This window comes from Epinephelus moara, chromosome 21 (assembly GCF_006386435.1).
Source record: "Epinephelus moara isolate mb chromosome 21, YSFRI_EMoa_1.0, whole genome shotgun sequence".
Taxonomy (NCBI): domain Eukaryota; kingdom Metazoa; phylum Chordata; class Actinopteri; order Perciformes; family Serranidae; genus Epinephelus; species Epinephelus moara.
Window position 1 is genome coordinate 5007930 of NC_065526.1, and position 15534 is coordinate 5023463.

At 40.6% G+C, this 15534-nt stretch overlaps 1 protein-coding gene across 4 annotated transcripts in view; it reads right to left on the bottom strand.

The window, feature by feature from the left end:
- Positions 1-15534, bottom strand: part of asic1c (acid-sensing (proton-gated) ion channel 1c) — a 127251-nt gene that overhangs the window by 9878 nt on the left and 101839 nt on the right. For 2 of the 4 annotated variants that reach the window (XM_050032866.1, XM_050032865.1), the window contains exons 1-7: positions 11983-13021; positions 7868-8018; positions 7200-7327; positions 2134-2284; positions 1037-1093; positions 434-587; positions 111-202 (exon numbers count right to left, since the gene is read on the bottom strand). In XM_050032866.1, coding sequence (XP_049888823.1) covers positions 111-202; positions 434-587; positions 1037-1093; positions 2134-2284; positions 7200-7327; positions 7868-8018; positions 11983-12624 — 1375 coding nt within the window. In that variant the 5' untranslated portion in view covers positions 12625-13021. Of the gene's footprint in view, positions 1-110; positions 203-433; positions 588-1036; positions 1094-2133; positions 2285-7199; positions 7328-7867; positions 8019-11982; positions 13022-15534 lie in introns of those variants that run through there. The other 2 variants (XM_050032867.1, XM_050032868.1) reach the window with 1 other exon arrangement.

A 15534-nucleotide genomic window follows, 5' to 3' on the forward strand; every position in this document is an offset into this window, starting at 1 on the left:
AGGCGTGAACACGCGATGTGAAATGTGCGGTGGGGGCCCGCTGAGAGTGCTGATACCGAGGTCAGCCACATTTTGCTGTCACAATGAACCTGAAGCTGCGAGAATCTTACCGAGAAGCCCTGCAATTTCATAGGCCTTCTTCTGCTCAATCTTCTCATAATTCAGAGCTTCAAAGAAGATGTCCAAGACCAATATATTTTCTCTGGAGAGAGGACAGACAAGAGCACACCCAATAAAGTTTATTTCTGGTGATATTACAGTACACCAAATGGTATCTCACATTTCCTGTGCAACTATCTTTCATTATTGTTACATTGAAGGTGAACGATGGAGACCCAGGTCATGCTTTGCCACAGTACATCCATCCATCAACAGAAAAAAAAGAAAAACAGGCTGGGATCTGAAAAACGGACTGCTGCCATATAATACTTACCCGATATACTGCTCAGTTTTGTTGAATTTCTTAGCCAGATATTTAGCAGATGCCTTACTGGGGATCTTAACCATGGACAGCTCCTTGCCATAGCGAGTCATGTTGCAGGGGGTCTGACAGACACAGTAATCGTTGTCTTTCTCTACCAAAAAGTCTGTGGATGATCAAAGTCATTTAAAAATATTGTGATCACTGCGAGGAATCAAACAAACCTGCACACAGAGGCTCTCTAAAAATATCTCTGCACACAACTGAAAAACTACTTTCGCTGCCATCGTTCACTTTCCATGAAAGCAAATAATGACTGAAGCTATAATACAGAGAGGGGAGAAAAAAAGCTCTATGGGATTTATTTGACATCAGCGAAGCATGGACACATCACAAATCTTCCTAATGGAATTTTTAGACAATAATTTTACTTTATTATTTTTGCTTCAGCACTGTCTGAGATTAAAGTAATTTCAAGTTAAAGCTACACACGGGTTATATAAAGGCTTGAATAGTCTCATGGCACTGCTGCTGAGCACTTGGTTGAATTCAGACATAAACGCAAAACCATCACACTAATATTTCATTCTTGTGCAATAAAGTGTGCGGGCTCACCTAAAGCTGGGTCAGCACAGTCTTTGTACTGCTCAGGTGTGCACACTGTTGAGGTTCCTGTTTGAAATAACATGAAGGGGAGAATAATTACACATATAAAAAACTACATGAGGACACAAGTATTTGCAGCTTGTTTTAAAGGAACACTGTGTAAGATTTGGGGGGATTTAGTGGCATCTAGTGGTGAGGACTGCACACTGCATCCAGCTGAATGTTCTCCTGGTTAGCTTTCCTTCAGTGTTCATTGTTCAGGAGGTTTTTCATGTGATATATATGTCGAAATTAAACAAGAGTTTAAACTGGAGAAGTATCTGTTGCAGGAAAACCAAAAGTACAAACAGGCTTTTTGTAATTTAAGAGTAAGTAACACCAGAATTCCTAAAGTCACTGGAAGATATAAAGGGCTGGACAGAAACCAGACTTTGATGATAATCACGTGGGAGATGAGTATCATATTTTGTTCGAATGTCCGAATGTAAAAGTGTCTGTTTAAGTAACATTGGTTGTACTTTAGCCACGCCATGTGCCATTGTTTTGTTATTGTATGTAACATTTGTACTCCAGACCATGTGATATGGTTATGCGTCAAATAAATTAAACAAAAGAAAGTACTTCTCCGACACTGTGCTCACGTATTTTCTGATCCAGACATTCCTGTGGTTTTTACCAAGAGGCAAATTATCTACAGTGCTCTCCTCCTCGCCAAAACAAATGGACCCGGTAATTCAAACTGGCAGAAACACTAAATAAAGCAGTTACACGTTAAAAAAAATCAGTGTTTTTCCGATGCTGCTCGTCACGGAGGGGTTGCTAACTACGGTGGCTGTTGCGAGAATGCAAATGTCCCTATCTAGAGCCAGTGTTTAGTTTGTCCGCTCTGGGCTTCTGTAGAAACATGGTGGTGCAACATGGTGATCTCCGTGGACGAGGACTTGCTCGCTGTGTAGAAATAAACGACTCATTCTAAGGCAATGAAGACACAATGGTTCTTATTTTCAGGTGAAGAAAACACACTTATTATTTTATATTCCATCTCTGCCAATACATCCCCCCAAATCCCACACTGGACCTTTAATTGGCTCTTTCTGAAATCATACCAGGCATGTGAACCATCCTGCAGTTGCAGTTCTCCAGCAGGTACCGGGTTTCACAGTCAATGCGGCAGGCGGTGATGCTGTACGTGGAGAAGTATTCAGAGTCTATGGGAGTAGACTTGCAATCTCCCCAAGGCGGAGGGAGGTACTGAAGCTGAAAGAGCAAACAGCACATGTTTTCCCTCAGTATATCAGCACACAGGATTACAACGAATGCCATAATGCAAGCGCGGTGCAGCAGAAGTACAAAAGAAGACGACAAGCTGACAAAACCCAACACGAATGTCTCAAACATAAAAAAAAAGAGAAATAAATACAGAAGCATTTAAAATGAAAATGTGTACTGAGAGACAATATTGGCACAACATATCCGGTCAGACCAACATTATTGCTCATGTATTGGCAGCAAGCAGACGTCATGCAAAACATTACTGATGCAGGTCTAGTCCCCGGTAGGAAGCAGAATACCATGGGAATAGAGACAGGCTTAATAGAAATCTGTAAAATACGCAGATTCAGACAGGACACCACAATCAAAGGACAAATTTTACAACCCTGAGAACAGAATTCAGAACAATAAACAGTTTTCGGATGAACAGATAAATGAATAGTACTGCATTTAACAGACATTATAATCTATTTTAGAAAAGATTTGATAAATAAATGAACCCTGATGAATAAACCACTCCCCAGAAGCCTATTAATGTGGTTTTGTTGTTGATTAACTATTTAGATATTCTAATCAGAGCCCATGAGAGTTTATTATAATGACCCTGGACTGCGAAGCCCTGTGACTGAAACAATGAAGAGAAGTCAGTCTGCAGTCTCATGAGAGGTAAAACTCTCATTAAAAGGTGAGGAGCAGGTCATTACCTTTATGAGTAACTCTGGGAATTCTTAATGAATCCACTAATGAGGAATATTTAAGGCCTGAATTTTAAGGTTTTGTTTCATAGTAAACATTAGGCTCATGGTGCTCGTCTTATAACTGCAGTAATGTGCCCCGTGTGTGTGTGTGTGTGTGTGTGTGCGCGATCTGTTTAGAGCTCTTTAACACATTAAAGAAACTCCTTTTTTGGTGCACCGACATTTAACCACCAACAAGACTTTCAGTCCACTTTTAAAGTCTTGTTTACAACAATTTATGGTAATGAATGCCTACTACTCATTTTCATTACAAAAACAACCAATTATTTATGAAGGCTACCGATGCTTGCTCGGGCATCGGAGCATTTAGCTACTAATTGTGGTGGGAGCTAGCCAACAATCAATGCCAAAGGCTTCTTCCTGACAAACTTCGCAGAGAATTGATGCTGCTGTTGTCACATTAAGGCTCACGGTAATTCCCAATCATCTCCACAAGCTCTAACCAGGCTAACTCTGACAATCTAATGGTCATTTAGCAGAATTCAATAGAAAGTGACAGAGATAGACTGCGCTTCACTGAAGGAGCGGACTTAAACTGGCAAACATTATTAAGCCTTTATTGAACTCCATTTCTAGCCCACAGACTCTCATAACTGCAGTTAAAAAATGGATGCCAGAGTCTTCATGGGTAATAAAACCTAATGAATCACATTGTCTGGTCCCTCAAGATGATATTAAGTAGCGGTATAGTGGATTGGCCCGATAGCATAAAGGCGAAACAAACAAAAAAATGTGAACAGAACTGTACATGACGGTGAGAGGGTAAAGCCAAACAACAGCTTCGATGACGATACAGACTCAGGTGAATGGATTAAAGCTGGAGCGAAACCCATTAGCTGCTCTTTACTGACATCTAATAACCAGGGAAGACAGTGACGACAAGGACAGACTGCAGATGTTGTTGGATGTTCAGCCACACAGAGGGGGACAGATGGATCCATTCCTCAGGGACGGGGGAGGGGACCAGCAGATGAAAGTGTGGAACTTAATGATGGGTGTGTAGCTATTTAACAATACATCATTTGTGGCATGCAGCAAGCCCAAACAGTCATACGCTACCCTCTGCTCTTGGCTGGAAACGAACGTTTGGAAGCCGGGGGCGACCCCGAAGCCCAGCTCATGGAGGAAAGGAGGCTCTGACTGAGAGTGAAGCTGTACCTTTATGCCGGCCTCATAGGACGTCTCATCTAGGGCGAGGGGTGAGGGAACACAGCCCACATCATTATCAAGATAATAAGGAGGAGCAACAGCAAGGCGAGGGACAGAAAGACAGCCTGTTGTCAGTAGAACAACAAAATCGGCTCTAACTCCCAGAAAACTTTGCAGCACTGGTTGGTTGTCATTCAGCCATTCTCTTCTTACACCCACTTAAGCTTGAGTGACGACACAGCTCAGTTTCAGCCATTACATAATTCTACTCCAAAATTTGGTGGTGTAGTCTTCATGTCTCTCTGAGCTCACAAGTCATAGCTTCCTATTAAAAATTAAATTCCTCTGACAGGAGCTTCACAAATGAAAAGTCTTGAAATCATAAGTGCTTCATCCAGCTGTTACACTGAGAACAGTGTCACTGTACTCGTCAGAGACTGACTGAAATTAATGCCGGCCAGGCTTTAATGACAGTCTAATTAATTCAGCACATCTTTTAGGTCGTAAACACGTCTTTTAGCTGTCAGTGGCGTGGGCGCTCGTGTCATGATTATAAATGACAATCCATGCACTTTCAGGAGGAAACTTTGTGGTGGTGATTAATAGATCAGATTCTTGGAGATGGCTGAATGATGATACACTTGGAGCATTTTACAACACTCGTACAGAGAAAGAGAGCGAGAGAGAGACGTTACATGTTTCAAAACTGCTTCCCAAACACAGAATTTGTCATCTTTGTGGTGTCCAAGTGTCTGTTTTAGGAGACCTGCCTAAATCATCCCATGTTATTCTGCTAAAACAATGGTGGACGGTTTTATTTGATCATTTATCTCATGCTCATGAACTGACCAAGACCATTAACTTTAGGAGCAAAATCATTTAAATTAGGCTCGATTAATTTCTCAAGTAATGAATTAGATTTACCGCTGGAGTATCCATTACTTCAAGACTTCACAAGGACTGATTATGTGGTGGAAATTTTAATGAGCCTGAGGCGCAATTCAAAAGTACACTTGATCTCAAAGGTAATCACTGCAAAATCCTGAAATCCTTTGTGGCACCGGCGCCATTTTCCTGTGACTTACACTGAAGGTTTGCTTTGTTTGTCGGAGGATATTCTGCCTATTCTGCCACTGTTTGTGTTTGGAAATCAAAAGACGGGTGTTGGGCTTGTGTGCTTATTCTAATGCGGACAAAAGAGGCACGATTTGAATGTGTTGTCTTGGCAACATGACATAACTGCTGTACAGTTCCATTACAATTGGATAGGGCATCCATGTGAGCTCAGTGTTGTGACCTTGCACACAGGCTTCCCGATCAATTCGGACTATAGTTATTACTTTTCGTCCTTCACTGTCGGCAGTGAAGGGATAGTTGAGGGCTTGAAACTAATTTTCTGCAAAACCTGCCACAGGCTTTTTTTGTTCCCCTTGATATTGCTTGCATTTTACTGTCCCTAAATCACACTGCATTTCTAAAATATGTCTTCAAAATAGCTGTGGGCCATCTTGCTCATCTAACGACACCTACTTTAAGTGCTGGTGGAATTGGGAAATAAACTAATATGATGACAGGTGCACCAGGCTTCTTTTAATGGCTTAATTTCACGTCAAAAACATGGTGATGATTTTAATATCTTTCCCTCAAGATACAGCAAGTCTAGAGTGGGCGTCTTCAGAGGTCAGTTATTTATAGTGAGTCTTTAAAGCAGTCTGATTTTGGCTCAGTGCTGCTGCTGATAGACTGTTTCAGTGAAAATCTCAGTGAGAAGTTTCTTTAAAGGGTGTTAATTATAAAAGACTAGTAATTATCTCTTCAAACACTTTAAATTTGTATTTTTTTTTTTCTTTACAGATTTATTGTTTTGATCATTAAAGCCTGCTAAATCGTGGCTTGGTTTTGGTTTTTGCCCTTATTCCAAAAAAGAGAATATTTCTACTAAGCTGTTCACATGGCTAAACAAAATAAATATTCCACTAATATTCCCGTTCACATGCAGCCATGCCTACTCTGATTAACGTGCCCTAACATGTTGCTTATCGCGCCAAAATAGGATTTTTTCCCCAAAGTTTTCCAACAGTAGCTGACTTGTTTGCCCATACGAACATAGCCTCCTTCAACCACCTTCTTGAAAAGGTCAGTGTTGTGGTATTTGCACGTCCAAAACCTGCTGATATCCAAGTCTTTCATAAGTTTTGAAAGTGTTTCTTCTTCCCACCATAAATGTGGGCTTTTCTTTTAGGCATGCGTCTCTACCCCAACCTTGTAAACTGTTGATTTGTGTACAGTGCATCCATGACAACGCACAGAGCTGACCGTAAACAGGCAAGAGGCTGTGTGTCTCAAACTGCGGTAAAAACCCCAGCCGAGGAGCGTATTCCAAATGCGCTGTAAACATGTTTAAGGAAAGCTCCTAAAATGTGAATAATATCCCACGTCTTGATTGAAATTTTTTTTATCTGGAAATAGGCCAGACAAGATATAATGTTTCCATGACCCAGATCACATTTAGAGTACTATCAAATTCTGAATAAATGTGGAATATTAGTGTGCCTGTAAACGCAGTCTGGTTTTCTCTGCCTTCTCTTTGAATGCACCACTAGAGACACAAATAAGCTCTTTTACTATTTTTTTTCACATGCTAGAAAGACTCAATGTGAAAAGTAAAACAAACACTCTGAGCTGCCAGATATTTTTGTGGAGTCTGAGGTTCTTTTGGCTCAGACAAGCACAGTATGCTTGTATGCTTGCATCCAATCATTACTTGGCCCTGCTCTATCAATATTCCTTGGCTGCTATAATCTCTCAGTTTCATGTACCAAGAATCACTGGGTGTTTTTATAACACCTTTTCCCACACGAGGCAAACCAAAGATCTTATTTTGCTCCTGGTTCTGTGACACAGAGGTAATGGTCACTGGTTGGCGAGGATTTGGGGACAAACACAGAATGGAAACGTCGAGGTTGGAGGGGAGGAGGCTGAACATTAGGTACCAGTTGCTGCTGACATGACACAAAAGTTTGAAAACCAGGGGCCACACCAAATCCCAGCTGGTCAATGAAGGGCGGCTCGTCCTGGCTGTGGATCTGAACCTTGATGCCTGCTTCGTAGGAGGTCTCATCTGTGGATACAGTATGCCAGAGAGTGTAACAACAAGTACGGTCGCCTATGGAAACCCGCTTTTGGCTCTGGCACTGATACTAAGTGCTGCTAAAACTCATGCTGAAAGCCAGTAGCAGAGAGATACTCATATGTTAGTGTGCCGGACGGCTATTAAACAGATTTACAACCAAAGATTTATTGCATGCTGTATACTTTATGAACGTACAATACAGTGGGGGTTGTTGTCCACCGTAAATTGAAGACAATACGACCATGAATGCAGTTTATTAGAGCTGATGTCAGTTGTAGAACTGGAGAAACATATCAAGATAAAATGCTTATAAACATGCTAGAACATCTCCTCTGTGTAGTGTAAAATTATGCACACATTTAGCAATAAAGTGAAACACAGGACCTGCAAAAATCTTTTCTTTTCTATATGAAGTGACAGACAGAAATGACAGAAGGACCAGAAGAGCAGAAGGACTTCCAGGGTAACCCACAAGATGGAGGGATTTTCACAAAGGGGTTATACAGGTTAAGATGTTACCGTACTGACCTGTCTCTCCCCACACAGGCAGGTATTCATCCTGCTGAATATCCAACATAATCTCCAAGCCGTTCCCCGTTCCACCTTTTAACGTGGTCAACAAAGGGTTGCCGTCTAATCCGGAGTTGAATGTGTAGCATTTTCCATAGCGTGTGTAAATCTGCGGATAAAAAGAGCACAGGAAAAAAAACAGGAAGGTAAATGAGAAGTCAAAGCCTTTCCACCGGGCTGTGGTAAATTGTGCACCTGTACGAGATGTATTACATGTCAGCCTGTAATTGTGCAGGACAGCTAATCATTGCAGAGGCTTTGTGATTATCAGAGAAAGCAGCACCGGCTTTAAACAGGCACCTGGCTCTGATTTGAGGAATTAATGAGCTTTCTTTAGCGGCGGCAGCAGCAGCAGCCATCAATCTTCACCCAATTTCACTCCAAATTTCCCCTGAGTAACTTAGAGTGAATGTACTATTTTGCCGTCATTAAATAAGAAACATCTGAGGTGGAAGCTCTCTGGACACACAAACTCTAAATTGGGTTTGTAAAAGATTTGTGTGTCTTGACTTACAAACTTCTTGAGAGACAGAACCTGTGCCAGTGAGGCTCAGTGGTACTTAGTGTTTGATGTGCAATCTCTACAGTGCGTTTGCTCACACCAAATATCTTTCAGATTTAATTAATCCAGTTGGCTTGAGTTATTTATTTTCAGTTTTTGCTCCGGCAATGAAAGATTATTTTTCCCTAGTTTATGGATTGTCCCTGTGATTGGAAAATTCCCAATCCTCTGCCAAACAAGTGCAAATAAATCAGTATCATGATTAGAAATGTTGACATTTTAAAATGAAGTCTAGAGTTTGGATTAAGACTAAGAAAGCGTAAAATTCTGACTACAGCTTGAGGGGTTGAGTAAATTCAAGATAAGTCAATCAATTTCAACTATCAGACTGTAGAATTGATTGGTTATGCAACACTCCGAGAAACTAGAATATCTATTTCTCATGCATTTTGACAAAATATAAAAACCTGCAGTGTTATAAAGAAGAATCAGCTCTCGTATTACCTTTACAGCATTTTAAATTGAGAGAACACACCTACGTACGTTTTACACAATCACACACAAGTTCATCACAATTACATATGCAACAATACCTGATTGTTAGTGTTCCCAGAAAGCAGGTACATATTTAAATGGGGTGAGTTTGAATGAGTCACGACGAGACTGGAAAATCTGAAATCATCATTAAAGTATGGAGGTAAAGCGAAGCCAAGAGGATTTGAATTTTTAAAGCAACTGATTACCTTATTGTAAGATTTAATCACTACTGAAAATTTTATGCTGTAAATGAATAGGGGCAGGCCCTCTCACACTGTTCAGAAGATACCGGTCTATTTTTAATATGGTGAGAAAAACTCACATCCTGATAATGGCACTACTTTACCTTGTCGATATAACGACGTCATACTGTTACAGCAACAACAAGCATGGCTGAAAGTGAAATTGTTACCAGCTCCGCAATGGAGGAGGTAAGTTCCAGAAAGGGGAGTAACTTCAGTAGGTTATGGCATCGTTAGGCCTTGTGTCCAAAATGTTGTATGAATAGCCCCAAACTTTTAAGACCCTTTTAGTGACTTGCTGCTCAGAGGAAACTCAGTCAGTGGCTCATCCAGCAGCAGAACAGCATGTCTCCCTCTCCATGTAGGAGTTGTCACCAGGTCATTTGTCATAAGCCTGTCATAATCTATAGCTATGTAGCACTAAAAAAAACCTACATATAAATGCATGTTTGATAGTCATTGTAACATAACAGCCTGTCAAAATAAATGCAGGTCTGTGTGTGTGCTTGGGGCTCTGATAGTCAGCGCTGAGTGACACTCGTTACAGCGAGCGATATTGAAGGGTACATTTTTTTTTGTATTTGACAGCTGTTAAGATGTGTAATTTGTAGTTGATTTCACTTTGCTATATGTTTCCTATTTCATATTTAACCTTACTCTAAGTTGCAGCTGTTCACAAACTGAAGAACTGAGAGATATTTTTGGTTTAGTTTTTACTGATTATTTGAGGACAAACTGTTAAATTTATACTGGTATATAGAGCTATGACACTGATTCTGTTGCAGTTGTATGTTCTTGAAAATTAATATGTTTTGTCATATAATCAAGAACATTATCATTGCAAAAATACCCTGAAATATTACCATATTGTCCAACCCTATAAATTAATACCAATAAATTTACTGCAGTGAAATATTTTAATTTGAAGAACATCTATCAGTATTTAAATTAAAATGCCGCATTCCCCTTTTTGGAATCTGCAGTAGGTAATTTCAAGTTGTGCAATTTTAAAACTTGATTTTCAATCATGGAAAAAAAACAACAACAAAAAAAACAACCTTCAATCACCTGAGGAACAAGTCTGATTGATATCGATCCAAAATTTCAAAAAACAAAAAACATGAACATAATTAATGGTTCATTTTCAGAATTTTGTATTCAGTTGCTCATAAAATTCAAATCATTAAGACCTCCTACGGTAAAAGTTCAAATACTAATTTGCTACATTACGCCACACTTCCTACATTAATGATCGTGGTTGTCCAATAATCCATACTTGGCTAACAGTAATGTGTCAAACATTCACTTTAACACCATGACAAGAAATCGTGGCTGCTGGGATGGTGTTTCTCACAGGCTGTCTCAACATTCCAGCAGTCTGTCTTCACTACATTTCTAAACAAGTAACACTGGTGAAAGAAAGGAATGTAATATAATGCTTAATTTTCACTACCCAGCACAGCGAGGTCATGCTAAGAGAGCTGCTGGCAAAAACTCAACCACTATGGCAAAGCTGATCTCAAGAGATCGGAGTCAGTGTTCCATGTCCAGACACAGACAGACTTACATGCAGCTCAGACAGATAAGACAGCGCCTTTGGTCCTTTCCCCCTGCTGGCTGTATAATGAGGTCTGCAAAAGTGACTAGAGACCTGTTTTTAAAGATTCTGATTTAAGTTTAGATAAAACAGGAGCTGCACACCATGTGCTACTGAAGATGGGAGCATGCAGCACAGTTTAAATCCCAATTACGGCCCCAATCTGGCTATGAAGACAGATTTTAACGACCACAGAGGCTCTGCTGCACTGGTTTGTGCAAAGCAGGGGAGCCACCATGGACAGCTGACATCTTGCAGTGTGTGCAGGACTTTGCATTTCAACTGTCTCAAGAAGTAGTCACAGTAACAGGTCTGATATTTCTGACTCTGTATCTATAGACAATGAGATCTGCAAAGGCAAGTGGTGAAATGTGATGCCTGTGACAGGTTAGTGTTTTAAAACTGAGCATGTTCCCAGACATAAATTATTATCAGTGCTGCAGGAATAAATTAATCACTCTGCGTGCATACTTCTCACTGCACAAGTTTCTCCCCTTTGAGCCTTTTAAATATTTCCTAACGGTGTTAGAGGCTGTGTTGGGAGCATCTGATGGAATTATTACCATTTTGAATAATGTGGTTTGCAAACGTCATCCACTTCCTCCATGCAGCATTCAGAGCTTACTCAAAAACAAATGGGTGTAATAGACTTACATCTGGTGTTTTAAATGTGAGACTCAGCTGCTTATTTGAAACAAGACCATATACTCCACATGCCCTCCAGATGTTTAATTAGAGGAACTAAAATTTTAATTTGAACTGATTTACGACGTCTGAATTATTAATGCTCCAATTTTTTTCCCTTAATATTGTTGTCACGGGTTATAAAACAAAAAGGCATTAAAGCAACTGGCAGAACTCGCCAGGGTGAATATAAGCGAATGAGAAAGTCCTATAACTGTAAAGCAGACAGTGACGTTATTGATGATGACATGACATTGATTTTCCACCACACCATGATGTATTTGTTTCCTTGAGTGACTTTTTGAAGACATCAAGTTTAATAAGGAAAAGGCTGTCATGTCTGAGAGGCAAAAACAGGACAGCCTTGTTTGCAGCTTTGAAACATCAACACCTTAAAACACTCTGAGAGAATGAGGGTGCAGCATCAAATACTTGCATGAATTATTAATACGCCTTGTAAACAGCACTCATATCCACACCTGACAAACAACATCTCTCTCTCTGTACATACAGTGCTGAAGTTTTTGTAGGTGCAGGTTTCCCCACGGAACTTGCACTCCAGCAGCATGTCCTCCAACTGGTGGCCGAGACGTCCCATCATCTCAGTGGTGTTGACGCTGTAATCAGGGGGTGGGGTGTAGTTGTTGAAGTCCAGCAGGCTCAGGAGACCCTGCTTGTGGTTTTCTTTCAGGATGGAAAGGCTCCTCTCCATCACCGTGTGATTAGGATACATGAGGTCCATCCAGTAGCCACTGTGATACAGGTCATCCTTGGTCAGAGAGGACACACGGAAAACATTTTTGTTGCAGAAAGTAACAGCTGGGAAGGACATGTTGTGAGCCCACACCATGTTGATCTTCGTGATGGCAGGGTAGGACATCAGGTAGAGGATTCGGTTCCAGGACCAGGTGCACAGGAGACTGACACACACGAAGAAGGCCATGATCCAGATGACTCGCTGCGGCTTCGATTTGTCCGGAGAGAAGACAAACTTCAAACCGTGGATCTTCGTCCTCATTATGAAATCCACTGTGATCTCTTTCCATGATGGTTTAAGTGAGCTGGACTCAGTGTTTTGGAGACGGGTCTCTTGGGCATCACTGTCTTTGTGTGGCCCCAGGGCGACTGCTTCGGATGTGGTTGTCTTAACCATAATTGCTTGTGTCAAGGCAGGTGCTTCTTTACCAAATGCTGTTTTTTTTTTAGTAGCCCCCCACACACATGCCTAATTTACACACAGTGGCTTTCTCTACAACCATTCTCCAGCTTTATGCATCACAAATTCCAGGTAACAGCGACTGGAGTCCTAATGTGCAGCTGTCCCACTGTTCAGGCTTGAAAATTCTTTGCCGTGAAGATATAAACAAAGGAACTGAGCTCCTTGGGGGAGGTAAAATTGATTTACATAATGATTCCTTTATGAGAAAAACAGCTGAATCACTCCATTAACGAAAACCATCAAGCGTAACCATCACCAGTCCTTCATCAATAGATAAATGGACGTGATAATTGCAGATGTAAGCGACGGCTTCACTCCCAGAGGCAATCACTTTGAAAATCCGGAGAGGCTTACCCCTGTTGCTCTGATCTTTCACTCCTCCATCTCCCTCTCCAGTGCCAGACAATACTTGCAGATTTCGGTGGTTTCTCTCTTTGTGCAGTAGCTGCCCAGAACCCAACTCCTCCCTTTTTCCACAGATTGAAGAGATGCTTTTTAGACTGTTGACTTGTAGCCTGCAGAAAGGAATATAAAGCTTGTTGCCCCCCTACACACTCTCTCCACAGTCGAATGGAGAATGAGGTGGAGCCAGTGGATGAAATTGTTTTCCTCCGGTGATGAAGTAGACCTCCAATGGTATAGAGAGGCGGGGGGAAGGTATCAATCAAAGTAGAAATAATTGTGATGAAGAAACTCTGCAACAGAATAAAATGATGAAGTCTGAAATCCTTTAATATTGGAGCATATGCAGCTTGCTCGTGAATCAATATATCTATATAATTGATAACTGAGGGGAGCCAGCTAGTTGGAGAAAAACGCAGCAAAATCCCCTTCAAAATGTGTTAGAAATATGCGTTATGGCACATTTCCGAGTTCGTCTTGTCTGCCAGTTTCAAATATAATTTCACAAATGCAGTGTAATGAGGGCTGACATCCTGCTGCATGCAGATGTAGCTCTGGCTGATATTAAAGGTGCTTTACTCCGTTTGTGTGAGACTATCAGAGGATTCTGTTTGGCAAAAGCCTCGGATTCACACTGAGACAGTTTTTTTTTCATTATGTTTAGCTGGAATCATTTCAGTCTGTAAATGTGACTATTGGCTGAGTAACCTGATCAAAGCTGTGGTGATGTATGGTTGGAAGAAACGACTCTGAAAAGTAAAAAAAAAAGAGAAACTGTTGGATTGTTGTGTGTGTTTGGAGGAGAGGGTGTCATTTGCACGTTTAGATGGGATGAATTGGACTAAAATAATTGGATTCGTCCTAGTTTAAATATAACAGAAAAGGGTGGAAATGCCTCATGGGAATCACGGGGTCCTTGTCGCACTGTCTGGAGTGATGCAGAAATGTCACAAGATGCCAGTAATGATCTGCCAGTTCTATTTCAGGAAATTAATAATGCATTAATGTGCCCCATTTCATCTTAAAATATATACTTGTGAAAATTAAGCAAATGTGAACGGAGAACTTTTATGTACGTTGATTTTACAAGAACAGTTCAACAATTTGGGGAATAAATTTCTTCTCCCTAAGCATCTCAATCACCAGAATTGAACATTTATCCAAACCAAGGATACATTAGCACTTTATTTTATAGCTGATCCTTTGAAACTTTACATTTTTCAACGCTCTGGTGAAGGCATGGTTAGGTGTAGCTGCAAAAATCACTTTGTCATGGTTAGGAGAAGTTCATGTTTTGGCTCACAACACCAACGTTTGGTGCAACAAATGCTGCTGGGAAACGCTGCAATATGCCGCTGTAACACCCACATTTTATGGTTCAAACACAGCTGAGAAATGCTGTGATTTGTCTGTAACAAACACCCCCAAAGAGTAAAAAACATCCAGGTTTGGTGCCACAAACACTGATGGAAATGCACAAAGGATTGCCAAAAGACAATTAGTATTGTTGTTTGTTGGTTTCAAACAGTGGTCTGCAGCTTGGCAGGCATCTCACCCAAGTGACACCCCATCCACCATCCCTTCCACCGCTCCAGGGTAAAGTCAGCTTATATATTAACTCTCTTATAAATGTTGATATGAAACATGCAAATGTAACACATTTATTGTTTGCAGAATTCTACAATGCCAACATTTTCTTGTGGCGACTGTGCTACCTCAAAGTAAGATAAAAGGATCGACATCACTCTTATATCTGTACGCTAAATATGGAAGTTGGGATAGCAGGCTGTTTCGCTTAGCGTAGACTGGAAGCAGGGGGAAACAGCTAGCCTGTTTCCAGTGGCGACTTTGAGACGTCACTCTGCACACTTTATTTTTGCACCTCGGTTTTTGTACAGATAAATGAATAAAGTGTAGCATGTTAATAAGCAAGCTTTAGAGATATCTTTATACTATGATAATCTAGCTTCCTACTTAATGCACAGACATGATAGTGGTATCAGAAAATAAATGTATGTAAGTGACAAATTATTTCTTTGAGTGAGAGTGGCTGGAAAGTGAACTCGTAGTTACTGTTTGCAAGTTATGAATTTCTATATCACTTGAGGCATCATTTAAAATTATTTTTGCTCTGCATAGCAAAGCTCACCATCTGTGGTGCACTTCACATCTGCATCCATTGCCTCACTAAATGCTGTAGGGAAATGCCCAGTTTTTCTTACACTGACACTAAATGTTTCCCTTTAATCAAAATCAATGATAAGTGATAAAGTAAACAGACGTGAAAGTGTGAATAGAGGAAAAGAGGCTTATGACTGCTGCGCTAGATGTAACTGGATGTCAAACAGTGAGCAGGGTTTAGCAATCACACATTAACTCAGTCAAACCATGCTGCAATTCAGTACAAAGGATACATATTATGTAGTGTTGAAAAACATAATA